The sequence below is a fragment of the Dermacentor variabilis genome, chromosome 10 (assembly GCF_050947875.1).
Source record: "Dermacentor variabilis isolate Ectoservices chromosome 10, ASM5094787v1, whole genome shotgun sequence".
Taxonomy (NCBI): Eukaryota; Metazoa; Arthropoda; class Arachnida; order Ixodida; family Ixodidae; genus Dermacentor; species Dermacentor variabilis.
Genome location: NC_134577.1, coordinates 32,621,982 through 32,634,148, shown reverse-complemented (window position 1 = coordinate 32,634,148; position 12,167 = coordinate 32,621,982). Strand labels below are relative to the sequence as shown.

The 12,167-nt window shown below is 47.1% G+C and overlaps 2 protein-coding genes across 3 annotated transcripts in view; one reads left to right on the top strand and one right to left on the bottom strand.

The window, feature by feature from the left end:
• LOC142559996 (uncharacterized) overlaps window positions 1-12,167 on the top strand; it is a 45,459-nt gene that overhangs the window by 6,588 nt on the left and 26,704 nt on the right. The window contains exon 6 of the mRNA XM_075671729.1: window positions 8,739-9,049. Within this exon, the coding sequence (XP_075527844.1) occupies window positions 8,739-9,049 (311 nt within the window). The remainder of the gene's footprint in view (window positions 1-8,738; window positions 9,050-12,167) is intronic.
• Window positions 8,040-12,167, bottom strand: part of LOC142560273 (phospholipase A1-like) — a 54,455-nt gene continuing 50,327 nt past the window's right edge. For both annotated transcript variants that reach the window (XM_075672236.1, XM_075672235.1), the window contains one exon: window positions 8,040-9,182. In XM_075672236.1, the coding sequence (XP_075528351.1) occupies window positions 8,773-9,182 (410 nt within the window). In that variant the 3' untranslated portion in view covers window positions 8,040-8,772. The remainder of the gene's footprint in view (window positions 9,183-12,167) is intronic.

Here is a 12,167-nt window from a genome sequence, read left to right as displayed (position 1 = left end):
ATCGCGCTCCCGTATCACCATTTTCAGGGTCTTTAGCATGCTTCCAGTGAACGACTACATCCTCACCGCAGATTGAAAAACTCTGATAAAGATGTTCCACAGCGTTTCCCGCGTTACCACTTCACACTTAGACTGACCAGTAAGCTTGCCATTGCATTAAAAAAATCAGTGGCATGAAAATTGGTTGTCAGTCTCTTTAAGTACATATTTCTCACTTGTGGACACAACATTCCATTAGTACTCAAGACTGCACCTCTAGTGCCAATTTTCTAAACGGCTAAAATTCGCTATTTGCTGCCTAAAATTCCAGTCTCTACTACTCATAACAGTTTTGTTATATTGTCAAATTTTGTCTATAAATTGTTTACCACGTAATGCCTGCCCAGTACGTGCATTAATGGTATCTGCGTAGGCGATTTAAATAACAAAAGATATTGCTCAAATTTTGGAACTGGTATGTACTAATGTGGTTCAACTTCTCTGTGTGGCCTGCTCCTGTATTCCATACTTATGGAGTGTCTTATTTATGAATTGCCTGTGTCTGCAATAAAAATGAAATGCTTTGATCTCGTGCACCTACATGGTCTGTTTGTTATTTTTGCAATAAATAAATTTTATAAATTCTTTATCACATCATTTCAAAATGAATCGAAGCTCCCCTCACTTGCGAAAATGGTAAAAGCTGGTCACATAGGTGCTGATGCTTGCTGCAGTGGCCATGTGCACTTCACTCTTCTATTTTCGATGCTTAACATATTTGCATTGTGATAGGTCGAGTGAATTCCTTGAAAATTGAAGAAACAACTGTAGCTAGTTCGTAGCAACGTGCTTGGGTATAATAAAATATTCAAAACCTGCCTTGTGACACCTTACTGCAGTAATTGTTTTTCTCCCTTTGTAAAACTAGTGAAGGGTGTTCCGGTAAAGACACCTGAACAAATTTTCAGTCAACTGCCCATTGCATCAAGTGTGTATGAGATGAAATTGCTTGACTAACAGCTACGTGCTTTTTGGGCTGTGCTAAAAAATTCACAGCTGGAATATTAAAAGCTACTGCAAGTCTAGATTTTTTTAAAATAATGGAAGCACATAGAGTTATACAGAAGATTTAGCTGGAATTACCAGTTTTCTGCATGTGATGCACCACACTGCTTTCAAGAAGTGTTGTAAAAAAGCCAGCTCGCATTTTCATGATTATGCACTGCGTGGGTTGTTTCTGAATATGAAAAAGATTACTACTAAGTAAAGATATTTAATCTACTGCTGCTTATGTGAAGCAGGATGCAAGAGGAATGAATGTCGTCATTTAACATACGCTAAGGGCCTAACTGTGTTTTGAATTATTCCCTATAATGTAGCTATATCAATCCTGTGAGAAAAACTTTCGCTACACTCCCACAGAAGGCTACTTTTGGAATCCCTGCAGTGAAAAGGCACATAATGAAATCACACTTGCAGGTGTAGCTGATATCCGCTGCCTGCTGGTAGATGGATATGTTCCTACACAAGATCTAATGGGGTACCAGAGTCGAAATATCAATGGTTGGTCATTGATTCACCAGTGATATTTTAGACTGGCTACATGTTGAGAGCTATGGCACATAAGCAAGTATGGGCCTCATTATATGTAGCACAGTTGCCTTTGTAAAAGAGCACCACTTGATAAAGCTCACTATATCAAAATATTTGCACACACATACACTAGTGTTTTTTTTTCTCGGAAATTTGCATTGTGATTTTATTGCCAAAAAAGAGGTAGTAGCGGCTCGGTGCTTTTCGTTACTGTTTACATGCTAAAAGAGCACTGCACTGCTCTTAGTAGCGTATTTATCTCCGTTGTAGCAAAACCTGAGTGCCAAGCAGTATTCAAGCGAAGGAAAGTTATTAAAGTATCTGATTGTTTACCTCAATTACTAACGTCTGTCCAGTTTTTAATACGCTATGTTATTTCGAACCTTATACTACCTTGTGAAGTAGCTTTTTCGCACGAAACTTTTTGTAGGATTTCCGAAATCTATAAAATAACATCACCATATTCCCTAAGTTTATACGGTGCGATCTAATCGTTACCGTCGCGGTTCACGAACGCTGCATCTGATCGGCGTATATAGAATACACAATCTATTCTAGATACGCGAGTGCCCATACGTTATTAGGGCGGAGAAAGTGCACAGGTGAATGAAAGTCCAAAAAACAACTAATATACGCGCTGCATCTTACGCCGCGCGCTAAAAAAAGGGCAGCGCCTTTTTCTTCACAATCTAATCCAGTCAGCTGTTTCGATGCGCTTTGTTTGCGATTAGGCGGAAAAGCGGTGCACAAGCGATGCAAAAGCGCACACGGTCGATCGACGATACGCTAGGCATGTCGCCTGCAAAAACAGAGTGCGGCTTCGCCGCATAGACTTGGTTGCTTCACAGGCAAGATGGCGGATCTACGCGCAACTCTGCTACCTGTGGTAGCATATACAGTAAAAACAGAGTGCGGCTTCGCCGCATAGACTTGGTTGCTTCTCAGGCAAGATGGCGGACCTACGCGCAACTCTGCTACCTGTGGTAGTGTGTGGTAGCATATACAGTAACTCTACAGCGCATATCGCAAGAGGGCCACCTCGCGGCTACATTCGGATATCGCCGGCGCGCAAGATGGAAGCGCGGAGACATGCACGCTTGCATTCTAGGAGGGACGTGCATGCCTGCAGGCATCGGTCTCAGGGCTGCGCCGCTAGAAGGGAAGAAGGGTCGCTTCGCCACGCGCTCGCGCGCCCCGCAATATTTTGTGGGCGACTGTACAATGCCCGTCATTCGGTTACGCGCAGACACGACACTTTAGTCGAAAAAATTGCAGGGCAGCTAATAGAAAAAAACAGACTTCATGAACTGTCACTTACCTCTTGACAGGCGTAAGACGTACAGGCGCCGCAGAAATGGAGCTTCAAAGCGCATGACGAAAACGTTCAGTTGGAACTGACAAACGTTCACGCTGGAACTCATGAGCGCATAACCATTCTATGGCATTACAACCATATTTACAACCACCAGGTTCAGACAAAGCGCGCGTAAGAACGCGGAGCCACAGAATACCTATATGTGGCGGAGCACATTAACTCAGCAACCTTCAGGCGTTCGGAGCTTACGGAGAAGGGCAAAGAGATCCAATAAGACGGCGGCGTTACGTCATGTGACCGACCACGCGCAAATCAGCGCAAAGCGTGCGCATGCATGCAACAGACAGTGGTGATTCGACTGGGTAAAGGCAGTCACTGCTCTGTTCTACGGCAGGGGTTGCAGCCGTTGCAGAGGTTGCCGTTCTCTGCTTTCTCGATATATTCAGACAGCGTAAGGCACGATTGATCGAATCAAGCGTCTTTCCTTTTTTTAGATCACTATCATTCGGTTACGCCTTGCGGTGGGTGGTAATAATGTGCAGCTGTTCCGGCGCTCTGCCCATCGCTTTGTGACGTTTCCTCCCGATATGCTTATGCAGTTTCGGTCGTTCATTGCAATTTCTCCGTTTGTAGTCTGCGTTGGAAGTTTGATTCTGAGTGCAGCAGCTTCACGTTGCTGGCTGACATGTCTTTTCGAAAGAGCGTGCGCTGAAGGCAGCCGTGGAACAGACTTCACATTCCGCGATATGATCACGTAGTATGTGTTGGATTGTGTGTGTTAGTCCCACAAATGGCCGGTATGGGACAGCCCGTTGAAAACATCCTTCGGACATCCATAGGAAGAAAGCCTTGGGGTTTTGTTTAGATCCCAGAAGTTGAATCGTGTGGATGTCCGAATGGTGTCTTAAATAGGACATCCCGAAATTAATGTCCACATGTTATCCACTGGACGTCCTGACAGGGTCTTGGACGTTCGGATCTAATCGGGATGTCCAGAGGATATTCGTGGTCCAATGGGATGAACTTAAAAAAAGAGAGAGAATGTTTTCTTCTGTGCATTTGTATAAAAGCCTCAGGAAGATTGGACGGCTTCAGCAAGACAGCGAGTCGCAGAGGGCTGGAATGATGTCGGGGTCGATTTTCCAGGGTCTCGCACTGCTCTTCAATCGCAGCCCCAATTCGTCACAAGTTGTGGGGTGGAGCTGCATCATTGACAGGTTAACTTTCATTGTGCCCATTTTTTTTAATAATATTCATGTCTGCACCTTATGGCGGCCACTTTAATGTCATTACGTGATCTTGCAGATGCGTTCTCAGGGCACGCGACGAGTGCACGGGCGACAGGTTTTGCGGAAGCCAGTAGCAGCCGGCTGGAAAAGGACGGTCTAGCACACAGAGAAGTAGCTCCTTATGTCTATATAAGCTTCTCTGCACGTTCGTCCTTCAATCCTGCTGAGAGATCCAAGGCCGTCCTTGGTTATGCCCCAAACGTTCATGCTCTTGCGCCAAGTGGCCCTCACTCACTGAATATAGAGGGGGTCGTACCTGAAAAATATAGAAGCGATTACTTAGAGAAAACATTGTGGCATTTTTCGACGCATGTCTGCGTGCGTGCTGTTCTAAAGACGGGTTCACTGCACAATTACAGTGAGAAGGGTGAACAAAAACGCACGAAATTAAGCTTAAGAACTTAAACGCACCGCATTAGGTCTGGTCGATGGACCTGCTTTTGGCTCCACCGGTTGCAAAAACGTGGACTCGTCAGTGAACACAAACGTTTCGCCAATCATCTGCAATCTAGTGAAGATTCGCTTGAGCGAACGCGAGTCTCTCTGCTACCGCGGTCGTTGGAGAGGAGCGGCTTCTTGGCAGCACTTCGGTTCCTGAAACCTGCTTCGTAAAGCCATTGTGACAAAAGTTCTGTGCTCACGTCGAGGCCGACCGCACATCTGACCTGACCAGCCGTCATGGAAGGATTAGCATCAGCAACGGCTACCAAGGCACCGTCCTCTTCTTCAGTAGTCTTGCGGACACAATTTCTTGGTGCGTCACCAATGCGCCCCTCATCTCTGAAGGCCTGCACCATTCCGTTAGCAGTGGCTTCAGTTATATATACAATGCGTCTGGAATCTCTCTCTGGGACGCAATCTGCAGGGACATGTATATCTGATCGCAACGCCTCCTTACCGTTTCATCTGGTGCAATTCATAAGGTTGAGAAGTAGGCATTCATTAGGTTGAGAGGATCCAGAACTTGGGTGTGCGATTTGTCCATGTCAATTATTCCCCAAAATTTTACTGTTTCCATGGCAAAGGATAGCCTTGGTCCGGAAATACTTCAAGCACGAGAAAAATCCCTTAGACCCAAATTTCTCAACAGTATATTTCACGAGAAGACTCACTCAGAGCATTATCTGTGCAATCCCGACTACATCTAACCACGTGTTGATCATGGCTATAAAATTAAAGGGATAAGATGTAAAATAAACTTTAGGATGGCTTTTTCCCCAAAAAGCTATTTGCGAATACACTAAACTGCCACATTATATTGCTACCATTACATCCCCGATGTATTTTCTTCCTCTTTGCAGAATGTGCATCGTAATTGGGCCCTTGCTTCCTCAATGACTGTAAATGGTGTTGCTTCCTTGTAGATAGTGTTGCCCTTGTGCCTAAACCGTTGTTGCTTCATAGTAGTGTATTTGGTTGGTTGCTTGCTTGCTTTTGTTCGTTTCATCTGTTTTTTCGATTGTATTAGCGTTGTCATGACCCCCCCCCCCCCTTAATACCGCAAGGCGCTGTGGGCATTGTAATAAATACAGAAACAGTCCATTTTCTCATTTAGCCAAGCACTTGATCTAGTCCAAAAATATATGGGTCCAAAAACAGCAACGCCTATGGGCCTGTCTCCGTTTCCTCAATGCTCACGCTCTCCACGTGACTATTCAAAGGGTTAATAAAAATTTTGGGAAAAACGTATAATGCAGCAGAAAGCACACGGTGTGATTCCGCCTAGCAGAACAGAGTAGCCGAAGTCACTTGCACTGGGCTGCGCTTTGCACGCATGCGCATCACTCTTGATTCTTTCGCCGATGCACAGTGCTGATCGGCTTTCCGGTCGACGCTCGCGAAGTATTATTACAAAATTGCTAATGTGCACATGTTTGAGCATGTACCTCTCACAGAATGACGTGACAAGAGAAGTGAAAACAGTTCAGGAGTTAACATAAGGCGCACAGAGAATAGCAGCACGCGTGCTTCATATCCAAGCACAACATTCAGAGAGAGGTGTTGGTAAATGGTGCAAGGTGCGATTGCCGATAACACCGTTCGCATATAATATGCATCCAAAAATGGTTAGTTGAAAAAGATTCGTGGGATGGTGAAATTTAATAGCAGACATATACCACAACCTAATAAATGGCGTCACATTATATAGAGAAGTACTGGGCATGATATTTCCGGCTTGTGAAGATTTCCACGCTAAAATGAAGGACTCGTATTTCTAAACCGGAGCTGCCCAACATACGACCCGCGAGTAGACATTTAGCAGCCCGAGGCACAGTTGTCAGATAAAGGCGCCCGACCACCGAACCTACTTAAGTTACCCAGGCTTACACGGCATTATTGGTGCAGTGTCCGCATACTCAATAATATATGCGCCTTCCCAACGTGTTCAGATCGAATGGATCCCGGACGGTATATCGTTTGCAAAAATATGATTTTGTTTCGTCTGTTCGCTTTACTTTTCAACCTTGAAAATTCGCTCAGATAGCGGCGCACAGGGAGTATCTAGATGAGAAACAGGTCGACCACCTGTTTTGCAACCCTATCTCAGTGACGCCAGAAGGCTGTGACATCGACGATCTACACGAAGCAGTCTGCGCAGCGTACACCAGAGGCCGCTGCAGGCGCGCCGACATTGAACGCCTTCTTAATGGGAGCAAGCAGGCACCAGCCGCTGCCGGCCGCTCCAGCAATGTTCCGCCGAGTGGCCTGGGATCGCTTAGTCGTCGTCATCATCATCATTATCCACATCATCATCATATTTTTATGTCCACTGCGGGACGAAGGCCTCTGACAGCGATTTCCAATTGCCTCTGCTTTGCGCTAGCTGATTCCAACTTTCGCCTGCAAGTTTCCTAATTCCATCACGACGCCTAATTCTCTGCCATCCTCGACTGCACTTCCCTTCCCTTGGCACCCACTGTATAGCTGTGACGGTCCGCCGGTTATATGTCCTACGCATTACATGGTCTGCCCAGCTCCATTCTTTTCTCGTAATGTCAGCCAGAATACGTAGAACTAGAATAGAACTAGAAGACTGCACTGCAGACAGAACGGATAAATTAAATTCATAATAACACTGTCTCTACACCTTCATCCAAAGTCTTGCATAATCTGCCCACTCACTGCTCACAGTGGTGGCCGAAATAACGGCTGTCTGAACCGTGCCCGCGGCCGCCGTGGCCATTGCAAAAGAAGTGAGCAAAGGTCGATCAGAAGGCGCTCAATGGCGGTTGCTGTCACGTGACAAAACATGGCGGCGCCCGTGGATCTACCGCTGTGAACAGTCCACACAGTGCAACTAGAGTTTCATTTGCATGCAGCGATCCCTCGGAGCAAGGTGTGCGTGCAGAATAACCAACCCCCGCATTGGTACAAAAACGCAAGCAGGAATGCAGAGACACATCACACAATGCCTGGTAAATCGCGTTTCTTCTCGGAAGTGCCTAAGTCTGTAGGAACCAGTTCTCTTTGAGGAAACTGAAGAAAAGCCGTCTTTCGTTTTAAAAATGTGGCCTGACATGCGCTACGACACATGCTGAGGACCAGAGACTGATCCAGGGGGAGGGGCTCATGAGAACATGCAGTGAAACGGGGGGAGGAGGATTTTGGGGGCGGTCGGTGGGCCTCAGGACCACCCCGCCCCCCTCTCGCTTCACCAGTGTTGACGATAGCAGCGAATGACACCAAACAGACTGCCTTTCCGCCTGCTTGCAAAGTTTCCCACACAGTGCGATCCGTGAGGCTCCCAGAGATGTTGGTATGGCCCTCTTCGATGTTGTGCAGCTTCGTCGTAAAAACGTAACATATATTTTTTAATAATTTACTACAGTATTCGTTTCTAAGAACCACTTTAGGTTTCTGTGTCCACAACGTTTATGCGTCATAATGTCACGACGGGCAGGCTCGCTCCATTCGTGCTACCACAAGCGAGTCCACCCACATGAAATACGCACAGTTTTTATGTGAACAAGATCATCGCATACCTGCACTGTAAGGTAAGTGCAGGAGAAAACGAGCGTAACTACACAGTTAGTCCTAAATAGGTAGTTTTCACCCGATAAACGACTAACTGCCGGAGTATGCGTGTCGTGTGCGAATTTCAGCGGGTAAATGTGTAGTCCCTGGTTGGAAAGAGAGCAACGGGTGGATGAACGGCAACAGTTAGTCTCCATTGCACCCCGCCTGTTTTACCCCGTGTCGTCGAGTGAAGCGGCGAAAACGGAAATGTATATACAAATACAAAAAACGTTTACATAATTCGTAAATGAAGCCATGTCTATTGAACTATACACAGGGCAGCGTTTTGTATCCTCATGGGAAATTTCTGTGGAATTTAAAAGACCCAACATAGAGCGTTATCGCTACAAAAAGACGCCAAATTCTCCTCTGTCGTGGTGTCATGGTAATGCCGATGACGCCAGGTGCGGCATTTCGGGATGAACTTTAGCATCGAATTCCCCAACTTCCTCACTTTATATAAAGCACAAACGTGCGGTAATGTTCACACAACAGTATGGCCAACTGTAGAATACGATGTAGGCCCACGCTAAGACCAACCCTAGCGGTCAGTCCAGCGGTCAGTCCAACGGTCGCTCATTAATTTCGCGCGGACCCGTGACCGGTTCGCTCGTCCAGCTCCTTCCTGAGCGCGTCCAGGAGTTCCCGGCGTTCTTCGGGCGTGGCCTGTTTGAGCAGGATCTGCGCCGAACGTCCCAGCGACTTCAGCAGCATCTCGTCCGGGTCCATTCTCCGAAGCACGGTCTGCACTTGCAGGTTGAAGCCGATGCCCCTGGGCGGGCACTGCTCCTTGGTGGTCTTCGTGAAGTGGTCGCCGGCCTGCGGCAGTCTGGCCGGATGGCCCATGTGACCGCAGGTGCGGCCGTCCTCGCAGCTGGGCACGCACTTGCCGTCCACGAAGTCGTCGTAGCTCTTGCACAAGCGAGTCGGGAAGTCGCACTTGCGCACCGACTCGGCGTAGAACTCGGTCGACTTCGAGTGCGAGCAGGCTGCATCAGAGATAGAGAGAGAGAGATATAAGCCACAAGGTAAAAGTAGAGAGAGGTTAACAAGGCTGAGCCCGGTAGGCTACCCTGCGCTGGGGAAGCTGCATCAGATAGAGTAGAGAGAGACAGAGAGATAAGCCATAAGGTAAAGGCAGGTAATTAGGTAAGGTAAGGTAAGGTAAGGTAAGGTTAGGTTAGTTTAACCAGGCTGAGCCCGGTAGGCTACCCTGCACTGGGGAAGTGGGAAAGGGGATTGAAAGAAAAACGCGCAAGCACTGTAAATGTGGTGTTCTTATGGATGTTTAAAGTGCCGCACTCTTTCCACTTATGTTCCAGCTGTAAGGAAAATTTTTCTTTCGAATATTTTCCACTCAAATCGAACAGCGTTCAGCATAAAATCATGAAATATGTGGAACGGCATTCGCTCTGTTTGGACTTCTTATATTCAAGTACCAACATATATGTGGAACTATGTTCCAGTGAAGTATCCACCGTTATGCGGGAACAGTGTTCCACATATCTGCACCTATCTTCCACATATCTGTAACTGGAGCCATGCTTAAACAACGAGTCGAGCTGTATTAGGAAATTACCCTCCTACAATGCCGAAAAAAAAGCCACCCTTAACTTCAGAACACGCTCGATAGGCTAGACAAGGTACAAAAATTAAAGGCGGAGGCGGAATGCAAGAGCGTTCGTGTACAGGGGCCCTATAACGTAAAACTATTCCAATATGTTTCTATTCCAATCTCCTGACGCCAAATTTGCGTAACCACCAACGCATGCAACGGGCGGTCACCCGCAGGGTTGTCTGAACAGACCAATCAAGCGCTCTCCTCGTTCATAGGAGGTCACTTTTGTTTGCTTGAAAAACGAATAACATTGCCTACACTGAGCGGCTTGTCGTATCTAATTGGCTGACGAGAGGCGAGGAGAACGCTCAAGTGGAGAGGGATTCGATGGGGCCGAGCCACTGCACTGAAAGTCGATAACCGGATGAAGAGGGTGGTGCCGGCGTCTGCGATTGGTCGGCTTTCCCTTACTTGGCTTGCGGTGGCTGGTCGAAAATCGCGACTGCATGCAACGGAAGCTCAAGAATGCCGCTAAAACGGACCCTCAGAAAAGAGGAGTTGGCAGAATGAGGAGGTAAAAATGCCGAAAATGCTCGAAAACGTTACACGGCCACGCAAGAAGTTTTATTATACGCAAATACGCCCATGCTCTCCGGCAGGTGCGAATAGCCCGCGTCTGAGTGATCGGCGGCAGCCATCTTATGTTCCTTTCGGAATGGGGCAGCTTGCGGCTATTCCGAAGAAAATTCAGTTTTGTTCGGCATATTAATGCATCTTTATCGCGTACACGTCACTTTGACGCGGTGAGTTCTTGAGGTTTTGTGACGTCGCGTGACAGGCAGGTGAAGTGGGTTCAGCCCGAAAGCTTTTCACCAATAGCCGAGGGCTAATGGCGAAAAGGGGTCGAATCAGAAATAACTGTTTATCTTTTTTCTGTCAAATGATGCATAATCAGTGTGTACACATCATATCAGATGGGGAGGTATCGCGGTTTTCGTGACGTCGCGTGACAGACAGGTGAAGTGGGGGTGGTCAAAAAAAGTTTTTGACCAATCGTGGAGGGCTGATAGCAGAATTGGAATAGAAAAGTTTGGAATAGTTTTACGTTATAGCGCCCCAGAACACTTTTGCAATGCACTGTACACGCTGCACTGTACCGAACATTTTTGCACAGTGCACCGTACACGAACCACAGGTGGTCAAGGTAGTCCACGGCCCCCCTTACCCCAACGGAGTCCCTGAAAACCCACCGGGCAATTTCAGGACATCAAACCTCACAATTGAATTTTTTTTCCCACCAAAATGAGGATTGCATGCACTGTTTTGCGTGGTACCATATATATGCAGAAAACATTCGTAGAAAAGATTATAAGCCACGCAAATAAGTTGGTTTGCAGAAGCGATTTTCTCATTCCTCCTTTCGTATCTCGAATGTCTCTCGCTTCTTACCTCGGATTCATATTTATGGCTGTCTCGTGCACCGTAACGCGCACCGCGAACAGCGCGTCCTGCCGTTACGTAATAATGCACCGCGCAGTTAATTATCCACACATTGTAATGTCCAATCCTGAGCCAAGCCTACACTTAAAGGCGCGGGGCTTCACATAGTCTGGACTATTTTCTAAGCGCCGAGACGGCAATCCGACCAACAATGTGACGTAGATAAAGATTAGGCAAAATTATATCTACAAGATACATACAGAGAAGTTACAGCCACGATGGCAGGTGGTGGTGGTGGTAACAACTTATTGAGACTGCTCAGTTATGATCTGACAGGCCCGAGTCCTAGAATGGCCCCTCACGAGGAGCGACCCTTTCGGCCCAGGCAACGAGGGCTTCTTGTACTTTTTCATCCGGCGTTCTGAGCAGCTCTTCCCACGTCTGTTGTGAGGGAGCTGGCAGGATCGACCTGGGAGGGGGTAAGCCCTCGCACCCCCAAAGAATGTGATTTTGGGTAGCCAATGTTTGATTTGTGCAATTTTGACATATTGGGTTCCATTGCCCGTTGGTAATTATGGCTAGCCAATGTGGGCTGGGGAACGATTTAGTTTGGATTCGACGCAGGATCGAGGCTTGCGCTCGCGTGAGGCAGAATAACCACAAATCACGAACGTGCTCTTCCGATGGTCCTCTTCGTCGTCTTGCTGAGCACCTTCTTCAGAATTCGGGAATGGCGTATAACAACATAAAGCCACCGGCGCAGCTGTGCTCTCCTAATTATTATGCGTCGCATGCTAATACTATTCCGTGTGTCGATATTTCGCGCAATGACAATGCTCTAAATGAGCATGTAATAATTCGAAACCATGACTACACAAAAGACGCCGCCATTTGGACTTCCCGTGCTCATTAATTGCACTCAAACTTTGAGCCACGTTGCTGTATCGCAAAATGGCCTTTCGCGCGACGTCTCGAG